This window comes from Bufo gargarizans, chromosome 1 (assembly GCF_014858855.1).
Source record: "Bufo gargarizans isolate SCDJY-AF-19 chromosome 1, ASM1485885v1, whole genome shotgun sequence".
NCBI classification, from domain to species: domain Eukaryota; kingdom Metazoa; phylum Chordata; class Amphibia; order Anura; family Bufonidae; genus Bufo; species Bufo gargarizans.
In genome coordinates, this window is record NC_058080.1 from 464,910,723 (window position 1) to 464,925,552 (window position 14,830).

Below are 14,830 nucleotides of genomic sequence, written 5' to 3' on the forward strand. Positions count from 1 at the left end.
AAAGGCGACTTTAAACGAAACAAAGGAAAGAGAAATATCCTGTAAAGGCTCAAAAGGAGAGGCCTGAGGAGCGTCCAGAACAATGTTCAAGTCCTACGGTTCCACAGGAGGATGAAAATGCAGAACGCGATGAGCAACCCCCTGCAGAAAGGTTCTCACTTGGCAGCGAGAACCCAGGGGGTTTCTGAAAAAGAACAGATAGGGCTGAAATCTGACCCTTGAGAGAGGCCAGCCGAAGGCCCTTGTCAAAGCCTGCCTGTAGGAAAGAGAAGACACTGGGAATAGAAAGGTAGAGAGGGTGCCTCTTCCATGACCCTCACACTTCTGGTGCCCCCCGAAGACGGCTCCCCACCCCGTCAGGCTGGCATCCGTGGAGATCACCTGCCAACGAGGGGGAAGAAAGGACTTGCCCAGAGAGAGGGTGTGAGGTAGAAGCCACCAGCACAGTTCCTTGCGGACGAGATGGGGAAGACGAACCAGATGGTCGAGGCCCAGCTGGGACTTGTCCCAGCTGGACAGGATCGCCAGCTGAAGAGGCCTGGGGTGGAATTGCGCAAAGGGAATTGCTTCAAAAGAGGCAACCATCCGGCCCAAAACCTGCATGCATGTCCGAAAAGGTAGAGGGGGCGGCTTGCGAAAGAGAACCACTGCATCTCAGAGAGCCACCACTTTGTCCTAGGGAAGGAACACTCAACAGAGGCGAGTGTCTAAGGTCATGCCCAGGAAATCCATTTTCTGGCAGCGAAAGTTCACCAACCACCCGAACGGAGACAGGACAGACAGGGTGATACAGAGGCTAGCCAGGTTGTCCTCCAGGGACGGAGCCTTCACTAACAGGTCGTCCAGGTAGGGAGTCACTCCCAGAGTGCGGAGGAGAGCGATAAGAGGGGCCAGGACCTTTGCAAAGACCCTCGGGGCGAAAGCTAAGCCAAAGGGCAGAGCCAAAAACTGGAACTGCAGAGAACCCACTGCGAAACTAAGGAATCGATGATGGGCCACGGCAATGGGAATATGGAGGTATGCGTCCTGTATGTCGATGGACGACAAAAATTCACCCTCCGCCAGGGAGGCAATCACTGACCTGAGCGACTTGTTGCGAAAGTGCCGGGTTCAAACAAGGCGTTGAGCGCCTTCAGATCCAGGATAAGGCGGAAGAAGCCGTCCTTCTTGGGGACCGTAAAAAGATTTTAATAAAACCCCTGGAAGCGTTCCGACTCGGGGACAGGAACGATCACTCCGAGGGATTGAAGGGAATGAATGGCTCGGAAAAAAATCTGCCTCCTTTGCGGGAGACTTGGGGGGACGCGACATGAAAAACAGACCCGAAGGAAGAGTGGAAAATTCTATCCTGTAACCGGAGGAGACGATCTCCAGGACCCATGCGTCGTCCATGCTTGTACGGCACAACTCCTGAAAGTCAAGCAAGCGGCCTCCCACATGTGGTAAAGCGCAGTCATGCAGAAGAGGGACCCTCGGGGCGGAAAAATAAAACAACAAAATAGCAGCAAGACCTGCATGAAAAAGGCAGGTCGTGTTTGCCTCCTATAGACACTAGAAAAAAACTGGTTTGCTCCTGCATCTGCAGTGGGTATAGCCCAGATAGGAGGAGCCAACACTTTTTACTCCTAGTGTCAGCTGGGCATATACCCATGGTGCTGTGTCCCCCAATGCATTCAAGAGAAAGTATTGCGATACTCGATAATGCATTCTGCATTTTATGGAACGTCCGGCCCATAATCGAACAGTCCTATCCTATTTTTTGGGGGTGACAAAAAAAATGGGGAAATCACGCAGTCCTATTCACCCTACTAGAGCTCTATGAGGGCGAATAGGATCTTACACTCTCCCTGCTGCCCTGTGCATAGTGCACACAGCAGCAGGGAGCTTACCATGGCAGCCAGGGCCTCAGTAGCGTCCGGCCGGGTTGCCATGGTAACCGATCAGAGCTCCAGGATAACACTGCTGGGTCACCGATCAGAAGCTGCCACTGCACCACCAATGCAATGAGGAGGGGGGGAGGGGACCCTCTGGCCACTGTCACCCAATGATTATAATACTGGAACTGGTGCACCCTCTGGCCACTGCGCCTCCAATGATAATTAACGTCTAATACAGATACAAAAGGTGGGTGCGGCGGCAGAATCACACAGCCTTCATCTGACCTCTATGACGGTGCTGCAATCCGCAGAAGTTAACCCCTCAGGTGGAGCACCCAGTTCCCTGTCACAGAGGTTGGGTGCAGGCTATGTGATTCTGCCGCCGCACCCGCCTAATGTATCTGTATTAGACGTTAATTTTAATTAGCAGCATTAGCTGTATTTTCATTAATCCTCATTAGCAGCAGCGGCACAGGGGGAGGGAGAGTGACTCGTTCTCCCCTGTGCTGCTGAGGGAACATGGCGCTCGCTGACAATAGCGCGCTCCATGTTCTCTGATACTGGGCTGCACTGTAGCGCAGCCTAGTATCGATAAAAGGCAAATCCCGGTACCAAACCTATACCGGGACAAAAGTATCAATTGGGTATCGATATTTCGATACCCACAATAACCCTCGCCTAAAGACGGTAATAGGTTATCTTTAAGAAACAAACCCATGCTCAAAAAGTAGAAACCAAATGGTTAAATAACTTTTACCTGTAAATGTTCAGAAAACTGTCCCAAGGCATACAATGCTGCATTCCTGACTACATGATTTTCATCTCTGATAGCCTGACAAACCAACTGTAGCATAGACTGAAGATGTCTGCCAAGATATAGACAAAAATGCTAGAATGAGTGGAAGGTTGATAAATATAAAAATGTATAAAACAAATTATAACCGCCGGGTTGAATGCAAGTATGACCTAAAAAGCTGTGGACATCAAGCTTCTCATCTTCTTATGGCATCTCTGCAACGCCTTATCCTAGCAGTGCAATATGAACTTTCTTTCAAACATGCTCTACAACAGGGATGCTCAATCTGCGGTCCTCCAGCAGTTGCAGTTGCAAAACTACAGCTCCCAGCATGCCCTAAAAGCTGTAGGCTGTCCAGGCATGCTGGGAGTTGCAGTTTTCCAACAGCTGGAGGGCCGCAGGTTGAGCATCCCTGCTCTACAGTATTGAGTACTAGAGCCCAGGTCAGGACTGCAAATCTATTTGTTCACTTTTGACAAGCTTCACTACCTTTGCACAATCATAATGTGTGAGCACACACTTGGCCAGCTTTTGCGTACTCCACTCCTGCACAGACTATACTATTCTGCACTACAAAAGCGCAGTAACAATCACTGTGATTTGTAGCAGATTTGTAGAATTGAAAATAAGGGGTTATCTCATGAAGACAACCCCTATTCAAAAAGAAGCCAGCTTCTCTCAGCCCTGGCAATCATGTTGTATTGACATGTTGCAAATGCAAGTAGTATCTCCAAGGAATTTTTGGCCTTCTGAATTCAACTTCAATAACTATAGTAGGATAATGTATTAGTGATTATACAAAAGTGAAATTGTTTCTTATACATACTTGTTCCGGATGTGATCTGCACAGCCCTCGCTCATTGCCGCAAGACACATCAGACCAGCTTTACGCTCATAGGGATTGGAACTAAGAAGACATGGCTCCATGAGTGGAGTCTTTGAAAAAGAAGTTGTAGAAAGAATGCATATTAACAAGCACAGTACATCTGTTGTATCAATACATAAGATTACACATGAGAATTAAAGGGGTTGTTTGGATTCCCCTTGCCCTGCTCTGCATCGCGCAGGACAAGGGTAGTTTTGTTTACATTTTTACACTGCTAGGCAGAGATTTACACCTAGCAGGGTTGTCGGTGACATCATCTGTACTAATCGGCAGTCTTTGGAGTTGCCCTAGGCCGTTTTACAGGCTAGGGCAGCGCAAAAGACCGTCCATAAGTGCCAGTGACGTCACCGGGCTCAACGCAGGGCAAGGGGGAGCATTGCAGCATGAAATACTCCAATGCTGCACTCATAGAAGCTGAATGGGTGAAGAAGGGGTTGTCTCCAGGTTCAGCTCTGAACCCGGACAATCCCTTTACGGTTCAGTAGGAATGAGTCAGAGAAAGGAGAAAGTATGGTCAGAAGAAATGTAACCAAAGAGAAAAGAAACTTTGATTCATTTTCATTTTGTCCCAGAGGATAGAATGTGTCCTGGTCATTTGATGGTCATACAAGATACATCCCTGATAACGGTACTGTAAGAGTAAGTTTAAACATAGGGTAAAATCAGCAGCAAAATCAGCAACACATCCTCAAGTAAACCAATGCAGATTTTGACATGGACTTTTCCCACTCCATTTACATCTTGGATGGAACAGATTTTTCATTTAAGTAAACAGTGAAGTTTACCATTCAATGGCTACAAGCACAGATGCTGAAATCCAGGAGGAATGGATGCAGAAAGTATATTAGAATGTGGGTTAAAGGGGTTATCCAGTAATAAATTCCCAGGATAGGTCATCCATGTCAGACTGTTGCCTAAGTTTAAAATGTGGAAATCTAAAAACATATTTAAAGGGGTTTTTCAGGCTACTGATATTGATGACATATCCTCAGGATATGCCATCAAAATATCCTATTTGGGGGGGGACAACACCCTGCATCCCCCATGATACTCAAACATGGAAACTAGCACTTTGAATGAAGCTGGATTCACAACTGCAGTAACAGAGCACAGCTACTACATTTTGCATTGAGCTGTGCTTCCGACTCAATGTGCTAGTTCTGGAGATGGAGGCTGTAGTGAACAGCTGAACGTGGAGGTGTGGGCTACTTGACCCGCACCGATTTTATATTGATGACCTATCCTGAAATAAAGTCAGCAATATCAAAAGCCTGGAAAACCCTGTTTGATTAGAATAAAGTGAAAAAATTTAACAAATGAAAACATTTAAATTAATTAAAAATAAATAAAGTAAATTCTGTCAAGATCAAATGTTTAAGACAATAAAACAGAAGTAAAAACTTCAGTTGACAAAATATTGCTGCATCAGCAAGCAATCATGTCTACATACCAGTTGAGTAAACAATTTCTCAGGCGGTAGGTGAAGTGCCAATATATCAATCACCTGCAATATAAAAAACACTAGGCATGATCTCTAATTCATTCGTGTCCCTAGTGAATATTTTCAATTATATTTCCTAAGCAAACATCACAAATAAAAGTCAATTTCATCCGACCTCTATTAACAAAGTATGTATGCACTGCTGGAGGAAAAGAAAAAAAAACACCCAAATCTTATGAGAAATTAGTAATCAGAAGGCCACAGTTTGTGCAAACCAGCTACATTACCTAAATAAGTATGTTTTCTGCAGGCAAGTCAGCTTCCTACAGACAAAAAGCGAATACCGAACAGCTCAGTGTCTGCAGGAAGGGTATAGCTGATGAGGGGAGCTCACACTTTTTTGCATTTAGTGTCAGCTCCTAGCAGCAACAGCGATGACCACGGTCTACTATGTCACCCAATGACACGAGGTGGAAAAGTATGTTTTTTGTAACTGACCTGAACTGCATAGTGTTTGGGTAACTGAATCTCTGCTGCTTCTTCCAACAACTCATCATCATCATCCTCTTCATCTTCTGGGTCCAACTGCCCAGGAGGTGGCTCAGCACACATGATGGGGAAAATTGCACTGAGAATCTGAGGCAGCAGCTTTTGCTTCAAGATGGACTAAAAAGTGGATATAAAAATATGAAGATAACAGAAAACAGAAGAATACCAAACAAGAGGTTATCTGCTTTACACAAAAGCCCTTTTCTTCCAAGGGCCCTGGGACCCTCAGCACTATAACAGGGAAAGTGAAGCGTTAGAAATCTGGATATTCATGTAAAAACATACTCTGATTAATAGTGGAAGCCCTAAAGAGTGGGATGCCCTCTGTCAAGTAAGAATTTCCTAAATGATATAGTATATTAGTAGGATGCACAGGATGGTTGGTACACCAAACGGTGCTCTCAGTCCCGCAGCGTCACCCCACTGCTGAAATAGAAACAAGAAGTATAAATAGAAGGACTGGGCACACCTACGATACTTGGTTACTAACTTTTATTTAATGTGATTGAGGTAGTTGAATAAAATACATTGAAATAAAATTTGGACACAGTGTTACTGGCAATTATCAAAGAGGCAGTTACTTGAGGAGATGTTGTAATATGTATCCTCTGTGACTCACCACATTTGGAATTGTGCCAGCGTAGCTAAATCTGATGCGTTACGTCCAGGAGTAAAATAAATTGGATTGTAAACTCAAATACAATACATATACGGTATAATAACAATATACATCAATACAATAGATCCGTAGTAGTTGGCAATTGATTCCGTGTTGGCAACAGTGCAAATGGCAAAGTATCAAAATATCAAAATGGTCCCAATGTTAAAATTAGTACAGATAAATAGTGAGAATTGGAGTGGCTCAAATTCCTTTAGGAAGTCTTAGGTAACAGAATATCACTTCAAATCTTCCGGTACTGTCCCCAGTATATGATAGCGATATATCACTATTAAGCCCTCTAGTCGGACTTGTGGAGAGGTGCAATGGTAACAGGCAGTAGTCCTGCTATATAGCTGGCCTGGCGGCGTCCCGCTTTAGGTCAGAAATGAGCATAGAAAAAACATAACAGCTTTTAGTTAGGAACGGTCTTACCGGTGTTGGAGCTATCGTCCAAGTGAAAGCCTCTGCCGTCTATCAAAACTTGCTCCGGTCTTTTACTTCGGTCGGATGGATCACCTGTTTGCAGCTTGGTTTGGACACTGCGCGCGATCCCGCTTACTTAGATCCAGACTTGCTTTTTCCCACCTTCCGGGCAAAGATTCAGATCGGCTCAAAGCTGCTCCTCAATATAGTCAATGTGGTGCACTCACATATGTTTGCGGGGTCTGACCAGACGCGCTTCAGGGCTAGAGTATCCCCTGCCTCAGTGGTTATCGGAACCCCCCCCCCCCCCCAAACATCCCTCCTTTTATACCTCAAAAGTTGTTCATTACAAGAGCCGGCATGGACTCTATTCCGGAAGTCTTCTAAAAATCTCCATCTCACAAATAAAGTCCATTTTCCTTTTTATTATAATTTAGCGATTTTCCTGTTTTAGCAATCATCAATATGTACACTCCTAGTTTCATAAACGCTTATTCCACTATGATAAAAAACACAAGAGGTAACCTTGCGGTATTATTGCCAATATGATAATAAACCTCCAAAAATGACATTCATGCTGTACACTACTGACATTATATAAAATTTATACAAAATATAGAAATTATTCAAAAAATGATCAAAAAATATAAAAAATTAAAAACTTATTAATAAAAGATTTTCATTATATTAAAAAACCCTTCCTATTATATAAAAAATCTTTTTATATATAAAAATCCTTCACTGTATATATTATTTAATTAATTGTGTATATAAATATATGATAAAAAGGGGGGGGGGATATGTTATACCCAGAATAAGTTTAGGTAGGAATGAGCTGAAGTACAGGTCCCAAAAAGATTAATAAATAAATAAAAGAAGGAAATGAAGCCAGCTCGGTAAATGACAGCTATTGAATAAAATGTAACTGTTCCGCGTTGAGGCTTAATATATGTACAAGTTTTTAGTATATCATCCTCAACATAGATTTTCAAGTCCAAAAATTCTAAAATCTCTCTACTATTAGTCCCTGAGAATTTAAGATTAAAATCATTATGATTAATAGAGTCTAAAAACACATTGAGTTGTTCAGGACCTGATCGCCAGATAAAAAAATACATCATCGATGTATCTCTGCCAGAGCACCAGATCCGTCCCCAGTTTGGGGGCCACAAATTGGTCCTCCCATTCACCCATAAATAAGTTTGCGTAACTGGGGGAGAACCTGGTGCCCATGGCATTACCTCTAGTTTGCAGATAATAAGATCCATTAAGATAATGTAGTGAGTTAAACTAAAATCAATTCCCTCAATTAAAAAATCTATTATGTGTATTCATCCCAGATCTTATTTTATTTTACATTTTTATGAAGATTTTATCCTTATGAAGAGTGTATATATAAAAAAGGTATAAAAAATTTCAAAAAACCGTATAAAAATGATACACGAATTTATATAGGTGCTGGTGATATATTTATACATTATCTGCCCTATCATTATGTATATATGTATATACATTTCCCTCTTATTTATTTATTAATCTTTTTGGGACCTGTACTTCAGCTCATTCCTACCTAAACTTATTCTGGGTATAAAATATCCCCCCCCCCCCCCCCTTTTATCATATATTTATATACACAATTAATTAAATATATACAGTGAAGGATTTTCATATATAAAAAGATTTTTTATATAATAGGAAGTTTTTTTTTATATAATGAAAATCTTTTATTAATAAGTTATAATTTTTATATTTTTTGATCATTTTTTTGAATAATTTCTATATTTTGTATACGTTTTATATAATGTCAGTAGTGTACAGCATGAATATGTCATTTTTGGAGGTTTATTATCATATTGGCAACTAGGTTACCACTTGTGTTTTTTATCATAGTGGAATAAGCGCCTATGAAACTAGGAGTGTACATATTGATGATTGCTAAAACAGGAAAATCGCAAAATTATAATAAAAAGGAAAATTGACTTTTTAGAAGACTTCCGGAATAGAGTCCATGCCGGCTCTTGTAATGAACAACTTTTGAGGTATAAAAGGAGGGATGTTTGGGGGGGGGGGGGGTCCGATAACCACTGAGGAAGGGGATACTCTAGCCCCGAAACACGTCTGGTCAGACCCCCCAAACATATGTGAGTGCACCACATTGACTATATTGAGGAGCAGCTTTGAGCTGATCTGAATCTTTGCCCGGAAGGTGGGAATAGCAAGTCTGGATCTAAGTAAGCGAGATCGCGCGCAGTGTCCAAACCAAGCTGCAAACAGGTGATCCATAGCTGCAAACAGGTGATCCATCCGACCGAAGTAAAAGACCGGAGCAAGTTTTGATAGACGGCAGAGGCTTTCACTTGGACGATAGCTCCAACACCGGTAAGACCGTTCCTAACTAAAAGCTGGTATGTGTCTATGCTCATTTCTGACCTAAAGCGGGATGCCGCCAGGCCAGCTATATAGCAGGACACTGCCTGTTACCATTGCACCTCTCCACAAGTTCGACTAGAGGGCTTAGGGTACTTTCACACTAGCGTTTTTCTTTTCCGGCGCTGAGTTCCGTCCTAGGGGCTCAAATCCGGAAAAGAACTGATCAGTTTTATCCTAATGCATTCTGAATGGAGAGTCCGTCCCTCAGGATGCATCAGGATGTCTTCTGTTCAGTCTTTTTGACTGATCAGGCTTTTCAGAAAACCGTAGCATGCAGTATTTTTACCTCCGGCCAAAAATCCTGAACACTTTGACTGAACGCCTGATCAGGCTTTGTTCCCATTGACTTGCATTAACGCCTGATCCGGTGCCGTGTGTTCAGTCAAACCGGATCCGGCTTTTGCATGTTAAACCCGAAAAATGTGAAAAAAAAAGTTAAAGTACATAAATGGCGGATTCGTTTTTTCCAATGCATTTTTTCATTGTGATCAAAATCCTGATCAGGATTCAAATGTAATCCGTTTTCACACGTTTTTCCCGGATCCGGCGGGCAGTTCCAGTGTCGGAATTGAATGCCGGATTTAAACAACGCTAGTGTGAAAGTAGCCTAAATAGTGATATATCGCTATCATATACTGGGGACAGTACCGGAAGATTTGAAGTGATATTCTGTTACCTAAGACTTCCTAAAGGAATTTGAGCCACTCCAATTCTCACTATTTATCTGTACTAATTTTAACATTGGGACCATTTTGATATTTTGATACTTTGCCATTTGCACTGTTGCCAACACGGAATCAATTGCCAACTACTACGGATCTATTGTATTGATGTATATTGTTATTATACCGTATATGTATTGTATTTGAGTTTACAATCCAATTTATTTTACTCCTGGACGTAACGCATCAGATTTAGCCAGGCTGGCACAATTCCCAATGTGGTGAGTCACAGAGGATACATATTACAACATCTCCTCAAGTGACTGCCTCTTTGATAAATGCCAGTAACACTGGCCTCAACTACCTCAATCACATTAAATAATACTTAGTAACCAAGTATCATAGGTGTGCCCAGTCCTTCTATTTATACTTCTTAAGAATTTCCTAAGATGTTAACAGAAAATAGCTTTTCTAAAGAATAGCTGTAAAAGATCTTAACAATGGGAGCAAGTCTATCGAACACCTATGCTTACGCAAATACGAACAATACTACAATTACGGAGATACACGTAGCTGACAGCTTATTATGAGCACTTGCTCGGCAAACATTTGACCATATCTAGTTTGTAAAGTCCTATGCTTTGTATCCCCATCAGAAGGTGACATTATACACAGACAGCATTTGCCACTAGGGCTGGGCGATTATTCAAATTCAATTAATTCACCTGTGTTTTGGCTGGCGATGTCAGTTTTTGCTTGATCGCCAATTACATTTTTTTTTTAAATGGCACTCACCATGCTTCTGGCAGGAGGTAGAGTTGCCGGTAGGGCTGCACGATATGGGAATTTTGTGCGATTGCGATTAGGGCCCTAAAAATTGCGATAACGGTATGCAATGCGATATTTTAAGGGAATTGTGCTAGAGGTCTATTTGCTTGGATTTTCAAGGCAAAAGCACACAGAAATGACTGATAATGCTGAAATGTAGTTATGCTTAACTCAAGAACTGAAATGCACAGTGTTTTTCAAAATAAAACATCTTTTACTAAAATACCATATTTGCATTACTGCAAAAGTACAAAATACAAAATTTGCCATGTTCTTAATAGCACTGCACAGAACAGATAAAGAAAATAGAATAAATAAAAGAACATTTGTTCATTAAAATAACGACTTGCCTCCAGCCCCGGCTCCCTCCCCATACTGTAACTGATGTATTGCTGGCCGCGCTGTGCAGCATAGCGGCCGGCGATACATCCGTGTCAACCACGTAAAAAGTCAACCATCGCTTTATAAGGCGCAATTGGAGGGGGGGGGGGGGGTAGAGTTTGTCTTATAAATCGAAAAATATGGTAATATAATTGCAGCAATTTTGGGTCGGCCAATTGGCGATTGCGATATGGCGATTAATTGCGATTGCTTTGGCGATATATTGTGCAGGCCTAGTTGCCGGTAATTGAGCATCTCTGGTGCGAAGAAGCAGGGGAGGAGTTGAGCAGTGCCGGGCACATCTGGCCACCTGCATATGTTGGGCTTCGGCTGATGAAGTAACAGGAGGTCGGTATGTCTGTGTCTAGTAGGAGCAGCCTCTGCACTTGTCCCCTTGCTGTCAGGCTTTAGCTAGTAGAAGCCAGTGCAAGAGCCAGGACTGCTGTATATCAGCCAGGGAGCTGCTATTAGCTCATGAAGGAAAGGACACTGCATAGCTTTCACCCTCAGGCTACGGTTCACACAACAGTGGTGAAAAAAAACGTACATTAAAAACACCAAAAACAGCATTTTTTTTCACGGATGCCTTTCTGAGAAACGGACATTAAAAACTGTCCCCTTCAATCGTATGGGGGCTGGTCACTGTCCTGGGCCATTTTGGTGGGGAAAGGGTGGGATGAGAAGCAACTGTAATGGTGGTAGGTATTACACCGCCTGATGTACGGGCAGTGCAAGCTCCAATGGATGATAAAACATCCATTGCCACTCGTCTTCACCGGCCTGACTTGTTCCTCCCTCATTCTCTTCTACTCATTATCAGCAGCACATAGAAAAGTGCTGCCAATAATTAGGCATCCTTCACCCTGATAGAAGATGCTCAGCAGGTGAAGAACAAGCGTTTGAATATTTATTGGCTGATCGATTATACAAGTCAATAATCGCGAACGATGATTCCTATAAACCCTTGTTCCCGGGGAATTTTCTGATAATCATGTGGTCTAATAGGCCCATAAGTGTAAAAAGTGGTCAGATTTATTGACTGGGGAAAGAACACAAGGAAGGTGTATGGATAAGGTCTCAAGCACTCAACCGTTGCCTGTTTTGTGGTCTGCAAATAGCGGATCCACAAAACACGGATACCAGCCGCGTGTGTTTCTGTGGAATGGAATGCCCTGCCCTCTATAGACCTGTCCTATCCTTGTCCGTAAAACGGACAAAAATAGGACATGTTCTATATTTTTGCGGGGCCGTAGAAAGAACATACAGATGCGGACAGCGCAACGTGACCACTAAATTACAGCAAAGGCAAGAAAAAAAATAATTGAGATTATAATCAAATTCGTCCATAAAGTTGAAATAATCAATGTTTTTGCAATAATCGCCCAGCCCGTTTTAACTGCACAACTTGTCACCCACCCATTCAGTACTGTTTTTATTCACCAGCTATCATGGAGTTTCAGTCGCACAAACAGTAACCAACTCACTTTGCTCTTCAGCTTGATGAGGAAGCGAATACAGTAAAGAGACTTCACCCGGAGGTTGTCAGACAGTGATTTGTTTATGGCAATCTGCAAAAGAAAAGCAGAACAAAGTAACATTTAAACAGATGCCCTTTTGTACCTATTCGGAGCTTAAAGGGGTTGTCCGGGTTCAGAGCTGAACCCGGACATACCCTTATTTTCACCCCGGCAGCCCTCCTGAGCCTGGCATCGGAGCATCTCATGCTCCGATGCGCTCCCGTGCCCTGCGCTAGATCGCACAGGCTCTTGTGTTTTCAATAACACACTGCCGGGCGGTAACTTCCGCCCAGCGGTGTGTTCGGTGACGTCACCGGCTCTGAGGGGCGGGCTTTAGCTCTGCCCTAGCCGTTTTACTGGCTAGGGCAGAGCCAAATCCCGCCCATCAGTGCCGGTGACGTCACCGGGCTGCCTGTCAGCCCCATAGAGAGCCCCGGTACGTCACCGGAACTCCGAAAAATGCCTTTGCCCTGCGCGATTTAGCGCAGGGCAAAGGAGAGCATCGGAGCATGAACTGCTCCGATGCTCATGTCAGGGGGGCTGCCTGGGTGAAAATGGAGGACCTTTCACTCGTATACAAACTAAAAACTAACTATCTGTGGGCAGAGCGGCGCCCAGGGGTCCCCCTGCACTTACTAGTATGCCTGGGCGCCGCTCCGTTCGCCCGGTATAGGCTCCATAGCCAGTCTATGAGCTGTGTGCTGCGATTGGCCAGCACTGCAGCAAGGGACACGCCTCCTACAAAAAATCAGTCCAATACAACAGACAGAGCTGAGATACCGGAGCCTATACCGGGCGAACGGAGCGGCGCCCAGGCATACTAGTAAGTGCAGGGGGACCCCTGGGCACCGCTCTGCCCACTGGTATAGTTTTTCAGTTTGTCTCATCCTATAAAATAATCATTCACGAAGGTAGCAGTAATGTTGTAATGGAATATAAACTAGCTGGGTGTTAGGGACGGTGATAGGGGAGTGTCTATGTAACTAGCTGGGTGGGAGGAGCTATAAACTAGCTGGGTGTTAGGGACGGTGATAGGGGAGTGTCTATGTAACTAGCTGGGTGGGAGGGGCTATAAACTAGCTGGGTGTTAGGGGCAGTGATAGGGGAGTGTCTATGTAACTAGCTGGGTGGGAGGAGCTATAAACTAGCTGGATGTTAGTGGCAGTGATAGAGGAGTGTCTATGTAACTAGCTGGGTGGGAGGGGCTATAAACTAGCTGGGTGTTAGGGGCAGTGATGGGGGAGTGTCTATGTAACTAGCTGGGTTGGAGGAGCTATAAACTAGCTGGATGTTAGAGACGGTGATAGGGGAGGGTCTATGTAACTAGATGGGTGGGAGGAGCTATAAACTAGCTGGATGTTAGGGACGGTGATAGGGGAGTGTCTATGTAACTAGCTGGGTGGGAGGAGCTATAAACTAGCTGGATGTTAGTGGCAGTGATAGAGGAGTGTCTATGTAACTAGCTGGGTGGGAGGGGCTATAAACTAGCTGGATGTTAGGGACGGTGATAGGGGAGTGTCTATGTAACTAGCTGGTGGGAGGAGCTATAAACTAGCTGGGTGTTAGGGACGGTGATAGGGGAGTGTCTGTGTAACTAGCTGGGTTGGAGGAGCTATAAACTAGCTGGGTATTGTTAGGGACGGTGATAGGGGAGTGTCTATGTAACTAGCTGGTGGGAGGAGCTATAAACTAGCTGGGTGCCAAGGGCAGTGATAGAGGAGTGTCTATGTAACTAGCTGGGTGGGAGGAGCTATAAACTAGCTGGGTGTTATTCGGGGCAGTTATAGGGGAGTGTCTATGTAACTAGCTGGGTGGGAGGAGCTATAAACTAGCTGGGTGTTAAGGGCAGTGATAGAGGAGTGTCTATGTAACTAGCTGGTGGGAGGAGCTATAACTTAGCTGGGTGTTAGGGGCAGTGATAGGGGAGTGTCTATGTAACTAGCTGGGTGGGAGGAGCTATAAACTAGCTGGGTGTTAGGGACGGTGATAGGGGAGTGTCTATGTAACTAGCTGGGTAGGAGGAGCTATAAACTAGCTGGGTGTTAGGGATGGTGCTGGGACTTTGGCAGGAAAGAGGTGCATCATGGGTTTGGTTAGGTATAGGAAAAGAAAGTGCTACATACAGGATGCAAAGGATATACAAGAGCAACTACATGAGTAAATCTTTTAAAAACCTTAGTAATCCCAGAAAACCCTTTTAAAGGAGTTGTACAGTGATATGAAACTATATAGAAAGAATCATAAAACTGTTCACCTACTAATAATAAAGTGTTTCCAGTTTGGACTCCAACTCCTTTTTCTGATCGACACTCATGTGAGGCTATCCACCGTACACTGATGCGGTATGATTTTCTGCCTGCTCTTCAGCCCCCCACTTGT

The 14,830-nt window shown here is 43.8% G+C and overlaps 1 protein-coding gene across 1 annotated transcript in view; it reads right to left on the reverse strand.

Moving 5' to 3' along the window:
• IPO4 (importin 4) overlaps positions 1 to 14,830 on the reverse strand; it is a 133,847-nt gene that overhangs the window by 67,389 nt on the left and 51,628 nt on the right. Inside the window, exons 9-13 of the mRNA XM_044273143.1 lie at positions 12,419 to 12,502; positions 5,499 to 5,666; positions 5,010 to 5,063; positions 3,500 to 3,609; positions 2,635 to 2,743 (exon numbers count right to left, since the gene is read on the reverse strand). Coding sequence (XP_044129078.1) covers positions 2,635 to 2,743; positions 3,500 to 3,609; positions 5,010 to 5,063; positions 5,499 to 5,666; positions 12,419 to 12,502 — 525 coding nt within the window. The remainder of the gene's footprint in view (positions 1 to 2,634; positions 2,744 to 3,499; positions 3,610 to 5,009; positions 5,064 to 5,498; positions 5,667 to 12,418; positions 12,503 to 14,830) is intronic.